General features: G+C 45.4%; 1 protein-coding gene across 1 annotated transcript in view; it reads right to left on the bottom strand.

Annotated features, from left to right (window-relative positions):
* Positions 1–651: 651 nt before the first annotated feature.
* Positions 652–16,689, bottom strand: part of MAOA (monoamine oxidase A) — a 69,756-nt gene continuing 53,718 nt past the window's right edge. The window contains exons 7-15 of the mRNA XM_035003353.1: positions 16,540–16,689; positions 16,110–16,269; positions 15,115–15,211; positions 11,798–11,851; positions 7,944–8,001; positions 6,439–6,536; positions 3,896–4,007; positions 3,629–3,691; positions 652–3,458 (exon numbers count right to left, since the gene is read on the bottom strand). Of these exons, the coding sequence (XP_034859244.1) occupies positions 3,312–3,458; positions 3,629–3,691; positions 3,896–4,007; positions 6,439–6,536; positions 7,944–8,001; positions 11,798–11,851; positions 15,115–15,211; positions 16,110–16,269; positions 16,540–16,689 (939 nt within the window). The 3' untranslated portion in view covers positions 652–3,311. The remainder of the gene's footprint in view (positions 3,459–3,628; positions 3,692–3,895; positions 4,008–6,438; positions 6,537–7,943; positions 8,002–11,797; positions 11,852–15,114; positions 15,212–16,109; positions 16,270–16,539) is intronic.

The raw sequence follows: 16,689 nt of genomic DNA, 5'->3' as shown, positions 1-16,689 counted from the left end.
CCCACTCCCAGAGGGCAGCTAATGAAGGGACAGAGGCGAGATCCTTTGTTTCAATGGGGATCAATTGTGAAGGGCCTTCCCAGCTACCCCCTTAGGATCTGCTGAGGCCTCAGCTGCATTTGCTTAGTAGGTCAACTCCTGCCCACTCCTGCCTTGCTCAGTCCCCTTAGCTGTATTTCCTGAGAGCTGTCCCCAGTAAAGTTTCTGCCCTGATTCTCCCATCTGTTTGTTTCCAGGGAACCCAACCTAAGAAAAGGAATGAACCAAGCCACAGAGTGACTTTGCCTCTGCCATACCAGTAGGGGCCAAAAGAGATCACTGGCAGCAAATGTATAAATCCCATAAAGCTGCCATGGAAAGAATCCTTAGAAGCCATCAAGTACAACCCACCCTCTTCCAGATGGGGAGACTGAAACAGAGAACCACAGTGATCTGCTCAAGGCATCAGAAGCTAGTTAGGTGAGAAAACGGCCATCGGACTCCCCACTGGTTGTGACCCAGGCAGGAACACAATATCCTAGCATTTAATCAGCTCCCAGGAAACCTTGATGGACCGTGAGAGTCAAAGGGAACTGTGAGAATTGGGGAGTCAGTACGAAGTGGCCTTGTAAGCCCATCCCCCACTGACTAAAAAGAGGAGCGAGGTCTGAATCAGGGACGGTAGTGCACTTTATTAACAAACAAAACAGTACCATACGGGCAAAATCGTTACTTCAGTGGCAACACACACACATAGGCGAACTCCCACGTGGAGCACTGGGGCACATCTCAGACAGAACATCAGGCACCGAGTTCACAATCAAACTAAACATAGTTCACAGTCCTTCGGTATTTTCTCTTCTGCGCAGTTCAAGTCCTTATTTAACAGTTGTGACCAAAGGTTACCTTTTTAAGTCTAATTCTTGACCTTCCAGTGGAGTGAGGCCAACACAGCCTTCAGGACTGTGAAGCAGATGCCAGGCTCTATCAGCTGCTGAAACTGCCTTTGGTTTCTTGGGGTGGGAAGAAAGACCTCTAGGATCTCAGTGGTGGACAAATAAAATGGTGGGAGTTCTCAGCTCTGATTTCCTATCTTGGCACATCTGGAATAGCATTCATTTTTAAGTTCAATCTATAGTTTAACAGGGCTGATCTCACTAGGGTAAATTAATTGGTTTTCTAAAAAGTTTGAAAAGAGGGTAAATCACTACTCAGGAGTCCTTCAGCATTAAAGACTTAGATATGTTAACAACCTCCTTACTGTTAAAACTGTTGCCTGTTAAGAAGCTGAAGTCAGCATTTCCCAAAAGGTGTGTCAGAACCAAGTTAATCAGAAGTGAACAGAAACAACTGAAATAGATCAGGGATGTGATTTCTCTGAGCACTTTGATATAATATGTGGCAACTCCTTATGGACTGGAGCATATCCAAGATAGTACCCAAACTCCTACGTTAGCTAAAATGCTTTTCAATTACAAAGTAAAGAGTGGCAGAAAAATCCTGCTCTTTGCTCTTACGATAGGCAAAACTGCAATACCTTAAGCCCTCATTATCAGGGTCCAGTGACTTGTGAATTTATAAGGTTAATTATGTAATAAACTTGAGTTGATTTTCTCTGGCAATCTTTAATTCCCATTTAGTAGAACATAGGGGATTAGGTTAAGAGGTATTAGGAGATAAGAAGGGTATGAAAATCCTGAATATGGGAGAAGCAGTATGGGAGAAGAAGCAGTAGACTCACCAGCTCTAAGACAATCACGTGACATTCAGCAGAGGGGCAAACACAATGGTATCACTCTCTTATAAAAGTCTAAAATGATTGAGACACATAAAGATTGATCTGATTAATTAAAAAAGGTGAATTTGAATGAAGCTTGTTGAATAATGTGTGGAAGTATGCCCATCACAATTTTTATGTAAAATTTTTGGTACATAAAAGAGTAAATTTCAGCTATCTAGAAACTTCATCTAAAATGAAATGCCTCATTCATCAGTGATGTGGGATAAGATGTTACTGTGTATCCACCTGTGTACCCAAGTCTACTGAATCTTGTCACCTGCTTTATTTGATCACATTGGTGTTGATTTTTTCCCCCAGATGCTTGTATGTAAAACAGTAGTCTTTTATGGCTGAAACCTCTGGAAGGGGCTTTAAAAAAAAATCTGAGTTTTTAAAATGGGAAAGGCCAGAAAGAGGTGGGCACTGTTCTGGGCCCACATTACTCTTAAAATAGAGAACTCAGTCTTCATATTAAAATCACTCAATTTCATGTCTGTTATAAACTTAATAACTAAAGCCAGTGAGGTTAAAATATAAAGCCCCAATTTCCTTTCTCTATTTGATAGTCTCAACAAATAGCAATCAGAAATTTACTATGTGTATCTCAGTTCCTATTTGAGAGAAATCAGCATGCTGATATTTACTCAAAGGTAACTCTGTCATTTAGGTTAACAGATCTGCCTAATTCTACTGCAGTCCTAGGAAAAAAGAAAAAAAAGTGTATGCCACTAAGGCCTTCAGATAGCCAGGGTCTACCCGAGAAAAGGAAAATACTTTCTCGAAATTAGCAGAGAAGGTTATTGTGATGTCTAGCCATCCTCCAGGAGGAAGAGCAAATGCCTATTGCAGTGGGTCTCGTGCGGAGCTCATCAGGAGGCCTCCTGGGGGACAGTCCTGCCACTAGTTTACTCTGCTCCCGTGGGGAGCTACACACAAGTCACCTGAAACACCAGACTAGATTTCTAGAAACGTCACAGGAAGTAGAAGTGGCCAGGATGGCCTATAAGATGTCCCTCAGTGGTCTACACCCCCATTGCTTTCATTTACTATCCCTCATCCAAAGGGGGAGCTGCTGACCCCCAGGAAGCTGCCAGCCTCTGGGCTCTGGACCTACACTTCACTATTTCCTAAGGACTGAAAAGGATGGTCACAGGCTGGGCCGTCACCTATTTAACCTCTACAAAGAGAAAGGGAACCGCTTCATTTCTGCAATCATCAGGCATTTCGTGTTAAAGAGGAGCAAAACAGGACACAGAAATTGTTCCTGACCAGCACTTCAATTAGACATCTTGAAATTAAGGAGTTGATCACAAGGTTTTATTCTACCAGTCAGCACAAGTTAGTCTACACAAGGCAAATAACGCAATGGAGCTTGATCTTATTGAAATTAATGAGGTGATTCTTTGGGTTGTTTTTACTCTGACACCAACTGAGACTAAACTTATGGGTGAAAATCAGTGCATTTAAAGATGATCCAATGATACAGCCTTTGCCAACATTTTGCTTTTGATGGTGCTGGGAAAGAGTAGGCAGAAAGCATGAGGCCGAAACCTCAGGATCGTGTCAGCAGCCTGAATTTGCACACCGCAATCCACAGGACAGTGACTGATGTGGAGAATCCAATGATCTTCAGCAGGCCTGCCACAGAAGGCAGGTTCCTCTCCCAAAAGGTGTGGGTGATCTCCAAAGCTGGAACATCCTGGATGGATGAGCAGAGAGCATTAAGCAGAGCAACTCTCGTTCGCCCCGCTGAGGCGCATGGACATATGCCCGAGAGCGGCTTCTACAATGACCTTACAAGCTGGAAGATGAGAGTCAAGAGTTTTACATTCGATTACTGGTCCATGGAGAGGAAGCTGCGAAACTCACCTTTGATTCCGGTTCTTGAACTCTTATGTCTTTCTTGGCCACCTTCCCCAGAGCATTCAAGACCTGCAAGAAAGTGGCCGTGGTGAAGTGAGCTTCTAAGGTCCTGACAGACGCAAGGCCCCGCTCGCCATCAAGGAGCCCCCCAGGAGTGGAAGGAGCGGCAGAGAAGCGGAGGTGCACGTTTATCCATGTCAAGAGCCGGAAAGGCCCGATGCCAAAACCACCACCGGCCTCGGGAGAGACAGTGACGCGCCCCCGCTTCCTTACCTCCCTAGCTGCTCGTTCTCCGGCCTCGACTGCCCCTTCCATGTAACCGCTCCAGTGTGTGGCTGTCTCCGTGCCAGCAAAGTAAATTCTGTCAACGGGCTGGCGAATGACCCTTTGAGAGAACAGAGAGGTCACACAGAGTTACCTGGGAAGGCAAGGAGGGTAAATGGGCCCGTCGCTGCCCTCATTTGCCCAGACAAGACAGCGCAACTCAGATCGTTTCCAAAACTCCTGTATGGCTCAGCCAAAGGTGGAAGGCCCCTCCCTGTTCCTTGAGCCTGTGCCCAAGGATCTGAACTTTCAAGCCAGAGAGAAGCAGGCTGTCAGATCATCAGTCACTAAAGGTAACGCTGGCCTTTGCCTAGCCAGCCAGGATGCCAGGATCAGAAGACAAGAATACACAGGAAATCCACAATCAGATTTCTTGGCTGTAGGTTTCCTGTTTGCAGTCCATTCTCCTCCCCACACCATCTTTCCAAGGGGGTGCATTCTTCACGAAAGGGGATCTGGCAGCAGACCCCAGCCAAGCACTCCCAGGGTATCAGGACGAACCACAGTGGTGAGTGGGAAGACAGGGACAGGAACTGATTTGTAGCAGAGGAGGGACCCGAGGGATTAGAGGTCTGTCTGTCTCAAAATAACCACGTCTGCACAGTTAGCTTTTGTGAATTTATGTGGAGACTGGCTGAGGACAGGGAAATGGGCCTTCTCTTCCAAAGAGGTCCTCCCAAAGAAAGCCCCAGAAGGGCTGGGCTGAATGGGCAAGTGTCCCCTCCTAGCTTGTCAGCTTTGACTCCTACCAGGTCGGCAAGCCATTTTCACACAATCTCCCGAGCGGCACACCCTCCACCCCCCAAGGCCTTCTCGCCTTTCTCTAATTCAGGAATCTTTGGTTTCATCTATCCTTGATTCCAGTTTCCCACTTCTGGCCTTCTTTTCTTTTTTGTAGTTTTTAATTTTATTATGTTATGTTAGTCACCATACAATACATCATTAGTTTTTGATGTAGTGATCCACGATCCATTGTTTTCGTATAACATCCAGTGCTCCATGCAGTACGTGCCCTCCTTAATACCCATCACCGGGCTAACCCATCCCCCCACTCTCCTCCCCTCTAAAACCCTGTTTGTTTCTCAGAGTCCATAGTCTCTCATGGTTCATCTCTCCCTCTAATCCATCCCCCCATTTTCCCCTTCCTTCTCTTAATGTCCTCCATGTTATTCCTTATGTTCCACAAATAAGTGAAACCATATGATAATTGACTTTCTCTGCTTGACTTATTTCACTTAGCATAATCTCCTCCAGTCCCATCCCTGTTGATGTAAAAGTTGGGTATTCATCCTTTCTGATGGCTGAGTAATATTCCATTGTATATATGGACCACATCTTCTTTATCCACTTCTGGCCTTCTACTCTGCCTTCGGAACTAGTCCAGCTCATCAATCCCATTATCACTCACAAAGACTATTTGATTCAATTAATTAAAAACAACAAACAGTCTCATGTAAGGAAAGGGTTAAGAAGCCCCTCTTTCTCTGTGGACACACGTGAGCCGGAATTAACTTTTCAGCTCCAGCTCCGTTCCTCTGGGAACCTGATGGAAGGTACCCCGCCAGGGACGTCACCATGCGACACTGCTTACGCCCAAACGCCTCTCCCGCCCTCACACCGGTAACCGCGTCGGGGCTGGGAAGACTGTCCTGAGTTGCAAATACCCAGCAGGAGGCTCTCTCTTTGGGCTCTTGCAGCTGAGCACATCCCTGGACAGACAGACCCCTGTGCCCTATGAGGCAGTTACAAGAGACAATGGCTCTTCTGGGGCCTATGGGGCTTCGAAGCCAAGGCGGACTCTCCGAATCCGTGCCGAGATCCCCTCCTCACAGGTTAGCTGTCCTCGGCAGGGGCGGCTCCCCCGAAGAAGAGGAGCGGCTGCAGCAAGATGTCTGTAGCTAACGTCCTTAGGCGGAGACGGGTACTCAGAAGCCCAGGGTAGTCGTGTGAAACTCAATGTCTAATTGAGCTCAAGAAGGCTGGCTGGAGGACACTGCAGCTTTCAGGGTGCTCACCCGGAGCACTGACATCCGAAACCCTCACCCGTGCTCTGCTACTGCTCTGCGTGCTGACAGCTAAGCTTCTACGTACCGGCGTCCTTATTTTCCTACGGACGGCCAGAAATCCACACCCTAACTACCTGGGGCATTCGAAATCCGAATGCTGGCCACTATGTCTCCAAGTCCCCTCGAACTTTGCTTATGAGTTTAAGTTTGGTGCATGTCGGGGCGCCTGGGTGGCTCAGTCGGGGAAGCGTCTGCCTTCGGCTCAGGTCATGATCCCGGGGTCCTGTGATCAAGCCCCACATCGGGCTCCCTGCTCAGCGGGGAGCCTGCTTCTCCCTCTCCCTCTGCCCTTCTCCCACTCCCCCTGCTTGTGCGCTCTCTCGCTCTCTCTCTCTCCCAATGACAAATAAATAAATAAATAAATCTTAAAAAAAAATAAAGTTCGGTTCCTGTCTTGGATTAATCGGGATGGCGTCTGGGCAGTACCTTCCATATTGAGTCATGATCCCAGGGGGGAAGTAGGCGGTGTAGCAGCCCCCAGAGTACTGTTCCTCGCACCAGTTCTTCTCTTCGTAATGCACCGGCTGCATTCGGTGGGGGGAGAATTCCAAAGGGAAGACAAAGCTGAAATGCGACCCGTCAACCACGAAGGCTCTTGTGCATTTTACTTTAACAAAAACTTTACATTAAAGAAAAAGGTGGCCCTGTTCTTCTATTTCATTTAAGGGGAAACATGACAGTACCAAGTAAATGGCCTTCGGGGAGGTACCAAGTGACAAAACATGTATACTTTGATTTTTTCGACCTCTTGATGAGGGGAGGCATGGAGTATTCCAATATCTGGGAGAGAGGGCAGTGCCACGCAGATCTCAAATCTTTAGACTAAGCCTCACCAACAATCACATTCTGGAAAGGTCTGCTCAAATCTCTGGATTCTCTAAATAACAGACTTTTACTTCCCTATCTACCACGGCTGGGAAAAAAAAAAAAAGTGGAAGGGAGGAGACATAAGATAAGCACAATGTAGGGGCGCCTGGGTGGCTCGTCAGTTGGGCATCTGACTCTTGATTTCAGCTCAGGTCGTGATCTCAGGGTCCTGGGATCAAGCCCCGCGTCGAACTCTGCATTCAGTTTGGAGTCTGCTTGTCCCTCTCCCTCTGCTCCTCCACCCATTTGCTCTCTCTCTCTCTAAAATAAGTAAATAAAATCTTAAAAAAAAAAGATAAGCACGATGTCTAAGAAAGGCTTTTTTTTGGAACCATTTCTCTGAGCTGGAAAAGTGAATGATGGGAATCCTGCTAAAACGGGGACAATTAAAGATGAGCAATGGTTTCCAAGAGACATGAGAGACCGTTCTCTGAGTTTTTCTCTAACAGCGTCTACAAGTTCATTGTTCGAACAGTTCAGAGATAATCTCCTGAAAGAACCCCCAGCTAGGTAATAGGATCTTCAGATAGAATTTCATTCCCGTCATCACTTTCAGTGGTGGACTGAAAGGACTGAAATTACATGAGCTGTGAATGGAGTCTACGGATGGAAAAATCAATTAGTGTGGCTCTGACCTGAGAGAGTCTAGATTCTGCCCACCCTATCAAGTATTCACTAGTGCGCCCTCACCAACAGATGAGGACGTATTTGGGATTTCGCTTCAGAGCAGTCAGTTGGCTTTGATGGGAGGGCAGGACCTCTGTTCTGGGAACTGATCTCACCCACCCGGGAGATAATACCTGTGACTCCAGGCCCTGATGGCAATTGGCTGCCAGTTATCCAGGGAACACGGAAACAGCCCAAGGAACTGCTGCATCAGAAATTGCATGCCCCTGACGGCAGCTTTCATTGGCCTTTCTGGGACTAAAGTTAATCCTCCAGTAAGCATATCCCTTCATAAGACTCTCTTCCTAAGACGGTCAGGAAACCAGACTCTGCTTTGCTTTACCACTTAGAGCAAACAGAGCAGAACTTTCCAGGGATTAAAGCTGAGGGTTTCTTACTTGTAAAGCTTCTTGGGATCCTAGCACTTTGGCATAGAGCTCACAGATCTTCTTCTTCCTGTAAAGAAGAATAAAAAAGAGAAATGTTAAGGAAGTAATAACTGAGGAGTAGAGAATAAACACAGTGAGTTTATTCATTATCATTGGCTCTCGCCAACGAACCAGATGTATTAAGAAAAACCTAAAATCAATGGTAACTACACAACATGAATAGTTCCATGAATCTCTGCACTCGGATCAACCCTCTGTGCCTCAATACGGTCATTTGACTTGAAGACGCAACAGAATTTTCCTTTTATATTTTTGCCTCTTTTACTACCCGGTATCCTATCTATTCAAGATTCAAATGGGGAAAATAAGATTTGATTAAGTGCAGTCAGTTTAGGAAATGATGCTAAGTCACTTTTCTGGAACACACAGAATTCTAGAATAATCCCTTTTAGAAGTCCATAGTCCATATGACAGCATCTTTTAACTATCCTCCACTTATGTTTTAAAGATCTATGAACATCTGAAGCTTATTTAATCTTTTAAGTATAACATACAATATGCCACACCACAAGAGGCCTATGGTCATTCTACTCTAGTCATCGGGCATGTGACAGAATGGTCTGTGGACACGGTACTTCCAAGGGATGTGCTACACAATGTTACCCCAGACAGTCTTTGGCTACCCTCATAATTCATTATGTAAATGACTATCACATCACATGACACGTGGTAGGTCTTAAAGAAAATCAGTAGCTTCACTGATCTAGGCGCTTTCTGAAACAGGTACTTGCAAACTTACAACCACTCTTGGGGAAATTAAAAAGTGCTAATTTACTAAAATCACCCCTTTTCAAACTAAATGGTTCCGTTTCAGGATTTGTTTGAACAGGTTCATACTGAGCCAGTTATATTCTTTGGTATTTAACTTCTTTAGTCTTTATATAGTTTAAACATTGAAACTGCTCCAAAATATTTGTTAGGCGCTAATGCGCAACTGGAAAAAAAAAATTTGCTAAAAAATGGGTGCAGGGTTTACCTCGAATCTGAAACACAAGTACTGAAAAGTGAAGAGACTAATGGCCAAAAATGAGAGAAGGGGGAAAAGGAGGGGTGGGAGGGTTATACTTACTAGTAATAAAAGAAACAGAGATTTTTAAGAATGATGATTTTACGTTGCCGATTACATTAGAAAACATTTTTTTTATTTTATTTATTTTTATTTTTATTTTTTTAAAGATTTTATTTATTTATTTGACAGAGAAAGACACAGCGAGAGAGGGAACACAAGCAGGGGGAGCGGGAGAGGGAGAAGCAGGCTCCCCGCCGAGCAGAGAGCCCGATGCAGGACTCGATCCCGGGACTCCAGGATCATGACCTGAGCCGAAGGCAGTCGCTTAACCAACTGAGCCACCCAGGCGCCCCCATTAGAAAACATTTTTAAAACATGTCCTCAATTTCTCTGAACGATGTGAGATAAAATCTAACCTTATAAATTTGTCAAAATGCTCACATTTAGGCCATTTATATAACTCCCAGAACTTCCGTTTCATGGAGATACAGTGTTAAGTCAGGAAGAGGAGGTGAAATCATAAACATAGTGGCTTGCTGCCACCATGTTCCCATGGAAGGTTTTCAGAGACAGACAAAGGCTACTGCTGAGGTGATGCTCTAGAACATTTAGGTGGCTCTGTAAGTTCCAGTACAAACAGGAAAAGTTTGGTTTCCATGAAGGAGCTGCTCCTACTGCAGATCAATAACCATAAAGGAAATGCAGAACTGGAAGAGGTTTCCAGACGACTGCCTGCCTCTGTCTCTCTCTGTCCAATCCAAGCCACTTAATGTGAAAGATGAGGAGGCTGAAGCTCAATAAAAATGTACTGAATCAAAATCCATCCTCAGCATAACATAATAACCTCTTTCCTACTCTATGATGAGATGATGGGTTCTTACCTACTTCGCGTGGGTGTTATGAGGAAATTCCAACATTTGAGAGTCAATCAGAAAACAAAAGTATGGATGGATCATCATTCTAAAGTTTAATGATGCTTAGCTTATTTTGGGGACATGTGATAAAATCTTTATTAAAACAGAATGAAATCTAAAATCCAATCAACCTACCTTGCAGTTAATTTTTCATGATGGACAATAAGCCCTTTATAATAGAAAGGGAAGTCATTATTTACTGTATTTTATAGTTATAAGATGAGTCAGGGATGAGTTCATACAAAACATCAGGAAATTATCTTCCCCATCCCTTCGTCCCATTAAAATGTAAAAATTTGGGGGAAAGTTATGTAAGTCAAAAATGTTAGAGCAATGCAGTGATTGGTTGGTTGGGCTCTAAAAATAGTAGAACATATTTTAAATCATGGCCAAAAGAGGTCACTGTGCAAATCTCTTGTAGTTGTGTTTACTCACTGGTTTCTAAATCTGGCTGCTCGTCATAATCATTTGAAAAGCTTGTTAAAAGATACAAAATACTCAGGCTCCACTCCTAATCTACATCATAATCTATTGGCCTCAGAAAAAAAACATATTTTCCAAACATTCTCTGGCAGATGTTGATGCAGTCAGTTGTGGGAATCTCGCTCCAGTCAAAGACACATTCGGGGTTCTAAGGGTTTTGCCTTATAAAAACTTTTGAGAAGTTCAGCCACCGTGTGGAATCATAACCAAATGTCTACATCCAGGCTGGTATTTATTTTACTATTAATAAAGGGGGAAAGCAGGAAATCCAAAAGAAAATGTCAAGCTTAGTATGGCGTAATGAAAAAAAGTTTGCATTGGATGCTATTCCTGACTTTGTGGAGACCTGGACAGACCATTCCCTGCCACTGGACCCCAAATTCTCCCTCTTCTGAGACCCGGACAGACCATTCCCTGCCACTGGACCCCAAATTCTCCCTCTTCTGAGTGAGGAGACAAAGAGTTCCCTTCTCGAAATCAGACCTTATGGTAGCTCAAAGGAACAAATTCGTGCGCAAATGTGGAAACTTTTGCAGCCTGAATTCCAAAGTCATCAAAGTAACTCTCAAAGCAAGGGCTGCTTGTGGATTTGCTGCTTCATTGTTTAATTAAATGCAGAGAGAAGTGTACATCTGTGTGCATCCTGGTCCTCTTCAAAAGCCAACAAAGGATTTAGGGCTACCCTCTGGAAGGGAAGCCCAGAAATTCCCAGAGGCACCCTGCCCCCCAACAGCCAAATGACTGTTTCCAGGTTAAGAGTTCCTGGTAAGCTTTCATCTGAACAAAGGAAAGGATTTCAAGGCAAAACCAAACAAATACAACAAGGCAGAAAGGGAAAGGGAGAAAGGAAGGAAAAAAAAAAAAAAAAAAGCCACTGTCCTACAACGATTGTTTTATACTAGGAAGCTATTAGAGAAGGGAACGTCAGAGCTGCGTCCTAGATAATCAAAGGGGGATACTTCTATGTACACACGTGGCAACAGGTTGAAACCCATACGTATGGCTTTGCTCTTCAGAAAAAGTACACATCAGAGGACCTTGGAAAAGGGATAATGGTCTCGCGAGGCGATTAGGACTCAGCCTCTAAAGCTTTTTTGCACTGCTAACGTTTCCTATAATTTTTCTCCATCTGCCCTACAGGGGGAAACCCTACCTCTCAACCACTGTACAATAAACACAAATATGTAAACCTACATTAATTAACGCATATGGGCAAGCACTGAGTCGAGGGGACTTGTAACACAAAGGTTGCCATGGTGACAAAAAGGTCGATTTATTGGGATTTTAAGACTATTAGTGAATCGTGGTGTTTTTCAAGATGCCATTATACTGTTGTTAGCCCACCAAGCACAATATAAAGCTAAGCTTTTATATGTGTTTCAGATGTCACTTCTTACCTTATTTCCTTATGGAGCTTGGCAAGTCGGTCAGCTTTTCGGGCAAGTATGAAGCTGCAGAGAGAGGTGACATTTGAATGATTAGGTGAGCGAGCTGCCTCCTCTTTTCCAAAATGTTCTTGCCTCCGCCACTCAGCATTGATGAACTCTCGCCCAGGCACTCCCATTATTTCCCTCTATTAGAGAAAATGCCAGGCTGCCTTCCATCTGCCTGTGTCCAAAACCCCTCTAGGCTGCGGGCTCCTAAGTAACCGGTCACCTCCTGCTCAATGCTTTACCCCCAAAGTTCAGCACGGCTCTTGGCATATAGTTGGAAATCAAATGTCAGTTGAATTAATATTGCGCTAAATGCTATCCTGGTAATTGACTGTTGCCTTCTGCCAAATACTTGATAAAAGCTGGAAAACCAAATCGAAGTTAGTAGTTGCAGTGGACCCATGGTGGGCCCCCCAGATCCCTCTTTGGGACCAAGCACTCATTACCCTGAGAGCTCAGGGCTGGACCCCTCCCCAGCCACTCCCTTCTGTGGCAGAGGGCTGCCTGGCTCAAGGTCCCGCCCCTCCCCAGAATGACCATCTCTGGGGTGTGGTGGGCACCAAAGTCCATTCCCTTACCTCAGGGCATGACACCTCTGAAGGGCCATCCCAGTTCCAGAACTCCTTATGGGATGGCTGAGACCTCCACCCGGCCAATGTCGGAGCCCAACCTCTTCCTCTGCCCAATCTTGATTCCTTCCCTTCCCCACAGTGACCCCGGCACACACCCCAACGAACCCCTTGCACCCAAATCTCCATCTCCAACTTAGCTTCTGGGAACCTGGCCTAGCACCTCCCCCAAATTCAGTAACTCAGTAAAACTCAGTTATAATTAATCTGTAAATACTGATATTACTAATTGCATGTATGTTTTAATGAACTGAACTGTGACAACAAATCCTTAGGCACACTATTATTAGAAAGCATTCACAAATCCAAATGAGCTAAAGGACACTGAAATTATTTCTCCATTTAAAAAAGTTTTACACTTGGGCGCCTGGGTGGCTCAGTTGGTTAAGCGACTACCTTCGGCTCAGGTCATGATCCCAGGGTCCTGGGATTGAGTCCCACATCAGGCTTCCCCTGCTCTGCGGGGAGCCTGCTTCTCCCTCTGCCTCTGCCTGCCATTCCCCCTGCTTGTGCTCTCTCTCTCTGTCAAATAAATAAATAAAATCTTAAAAAAAAAAAGTTTTACACTTGTATTTCTTTTGTTCTAGGCCAAAAAGATAGGTCAGGACTGAGAATGCAAGAGTCGAACACAGATACTTCATCCTCTTCCTCACCCCCAAATTAAACTGTTCCTCAGTTTGACTAGCAATTCCTTTAGAGCTGTCTGTTATTCGAGATCATTCTGGGAAGCAAGGATTACAAAACATATTTGCGTTAATCCAGAGAACAGTATTTCGGAGGAATCTGTGGATGACCTAAGATATTTCAAGTAATGAACTTTATGGGATATAGTCATAATTTTGCTTGATTTAACACTGTTACGTTATGGCTTGCTAGTAATGATTATGGTTAAATTTTAAGTTTATGCATGAATCAATCATTTGAGGCTTATACAGGACTTCAGTGAAAATCACCAGTACCAGATGAAACATTAAATGATTGATCTGAAAACCTTTTTCGGTCTTGGGTGCTTCTTCCAGCTCCTTTTCTCAAGGGCAGTTCGTGGTGGCCATTCCTGTCAAATCTCAAATCGAGAATGAAACAACAACCCCTCTGCTCTAACTCTTAACTACGGACGATTTTCTTTAACTTGCTTTGGGGTTTTATTGAGGAAATTAAACATGCTGGCTTTGGGTCGGGGACATTTCACGGCTCTCAAGTACAAGGTCCTTTCTAGTTGCCAAAAGGTACTAGTCATCACAAACGCCCGAGTTGGACAATTACCACCCCTGTCGTAAAGGCTTTCATTGCCCAGAGCAAAGAGCAGGGCGGAGGCAATTGTCCAGATAAGACAGATTAGAGTATCACTTTTTAAAAAGGAACTGCCTGAATAACCCCATTCCCATCTGGAAAACTTGCGCCATACGTGTCGTGGCTAATAAAGCCGAAGAAAGCCCAGAAAGGCAGATACCACAGTATCTTACTCCTAGGGCAAGAAGACCATCCAGTGTCCTTCCATCCACAGTCGGACTGGTCCTGACGGTCTCCCGAAACCTCTAGGTCAACCTTCTGTTTTCCTCTGGCACGCAGAAGGTGGTGGCGAACGGCCCACACGGTCTGTACCCTTTCTTGCCCAGTGGGGTTAGAGATGAAGAGGATGCGCCCTTCCTCTGATCCTTCCGCTGTGAGCACCCGCCCTTCCCAGGGAGGCTGGTGCTACTTCTGTTATTCTGCAGCCAGAGACGTGGTTACAGAATGTCTCGTGCACAGTCCAATCTAAGTCCCGGGTCACGGGTCTGCCTCTGGTTTTGTAATTTCCCCTCAATGATGCAATGTGCGTGAGCTCGACTCTCCCGAGGGGGAAGGGCCAAACCGTGGGTGTCTGGCAGTCACTCGGCCAGTACAGAGGCTGCGCTCTTCTGTTGTCATGTGGTAGAATAAACAGCCTTTTGAGTTGTGGAGCTTTGAGGAAGGGTCAAAGGCAGGGCACTCGGGAAGGCGGAGGCACTCCTGAGCAATTCCCTTGTGAAAGCACTGCTTCCTTGTCTGGACCCCCAGCCCCCCAACGGCAGAGCTGTGGAGGGCGGGGGGCTGGGAGGAGAAAGGGAGAGCTCTCCTTTTCCGGACACAGGACCAAACCCTGGAGCATCCCTAGCAAAGGACAGCTGCGGTGGGACCTATCACAACGAGGGACATCCACTCAAGGGCCGGCTCTACCTCACACTGCACTTCCTCACTGGTCATGGGTCTCACATCCCTGGGTAACGATCAGCGTATTCACGTTGGCGGTGTAGTGATGTCTGGAATGGAGAGAAGCCTAACTCTGAAAGGTTTTACAGAACAAAACAGTCAATTCTCACTCTAGATGAGTGTGGACATTCTGCCCCCAGGCGGGGCTGTCTACCATACTGTCTAGCTGCTTCCTTCACTCTGTCCTCAAAAGTTTCGTGGGGGAAGAAAGGAAGGGGCACAAGTTCAAAATCGTGTCAGTTTTTGTCAAGTTTCCCAGAGTTCCGTGCCACCTACAAAACATTAAATTTTAAAACGTGGAAAATGATGTATTTCTGTAGGGTTATTCACGATTGCCTGACCTCGATTCCATATGCTCTGCCAGCGTCCACATGAAGACACCAACACAATTTAGAAAATGCACAGTATTCAGCTCTAAGTTACCCCATGATAGCGGGCAGCGATCCATCTGGCTTGGTGTCATCCAGGGTTATTGAAATTGGAGCTTCCTCATCTTCAATGATCATACAGCCACAGTAATCTTAATAAAGAGAAAATCAATAGGAGATTGACACTGACCTCATCAAAAATTTAGGGATTATATATAGAGATATATAGAGATACACACACACACACACACACATACATACACACACATATAAAACTCTTTTGCTAAGAGGAAGGCAAACCTCAAACAGTCTTTGCCCCAACCCTAGACGATATCTCCTTATTAAGTACACACATTAACTACACAAGGATATCTGCTGACCCAGACACGTGGCAAACGAGCCATCTCAATGACCTCTACATAAAGATCACGCAGGACCAGTGCTATGGCTCAAACCGTACCGAGGCGTCAGAGGGAATCACCCCTAGGAACCCACAGAAGAAGCTGGGGGAAGGAATCCTTTGAGGAGGAGCAGGTTTGCCAACAATAGCCACCAAATCCACCCAGGCCCTGCCTCAGCTAATTGCCGCACACATCCTGACAGCAGGTCTCACTGTCACCATTGTTGACACAAGGAGACTGACGCTGAAAGGTGAACTGTCACAGCGAAGGTCACTCAGCTAGTAAGCAAGCGAAGCCCGGGACTGTGGGACTTCAATGCGGCACTCTTCCCACAGCACCCACTTTGCGTCACTCTCTCATTTAGAGTAAGGGGCAGGACATATGCCAAGGACCAGGGCAATGGTGCCCCCGCCACTTGGGGGGGATCTCTTCCTTCCCTTTCATTGACAGCAGGTGCTCTTGGGGTCATTCTATGTCGCACCAGGGGCTGTGAAGTGATGGACAGACTGAGATTTCTGATCCTTTCTTTGCCAATTTAAAAATACTTATCTTTGTCATCTTTTTTCTGTTCAAGGTCTATGAGAAGGTCCCTAAAGAGAGTGTGATCCCTTCACTTAACACAATTTAAACGCGAGTAAGTGCAGCCTACCCTTCTTCTTCCAAAAGGCCTCCTTGTAATACATCATGCACTTAATGATAGCCCCCATCGGAAGACGCTGGATTAACTGGTTTCTCTCTGACGGGAGCTCTGGTCGGAAGTGGATCTTGGCAGTCAAGGTTGGCGGGATGGCACTAATTACGTATCTGCACTAAAAGACACAGACACAAAATACCACCTCAAACGTGTGAGTCTCGGTCTTTACAGAGGGGGAGAAACATCATGTTGATCATTTAGAATGACACGGAGCAGTAACCACATACAACAGAACAAGGCAGGTCAACTAAAAATGGTAATTTGGGAGACAGAGTTGGAGACACACCAGCATTAATTATACCACTGCTTGGACTGTATTTGGTTAGAAGCTGCAGAAGACACGAGGCCTATTTAATATATGCTCCTTGGGACGAGGCTGAATTACCTCATAAAGTTCATGATTCAATGTCTCGATGATGATGTTGTCACCCGACTGGTCCACATAGGTGACAGGGCACCTCAGCTTCACTCTGTCCCCAAGGTGGTCCATTATCCGTTCACTCACTTGACCCGATCCACCCACAAATTTTCGTTC

Source organism: Mirounga leonina, unplaced genomic scaffold (assembly GCF_011800145.1).
Source record: "Mirounga leonina isolate KUSES-001 unplaced genomic scaffold, KU_Mleo_1.0 Mir_101609, whole genome shotgun sequence".
Taxonomy (NCBI): domain Eukaryota; kingdom Metazoa; phylum Chordata; class Mammalia; order Carnivora; family Phocidae; genus Mirounga; species Mirounga leonina.
This window is presented reverse-complemented; position numbering and strand designations above follow the sequence as displayed.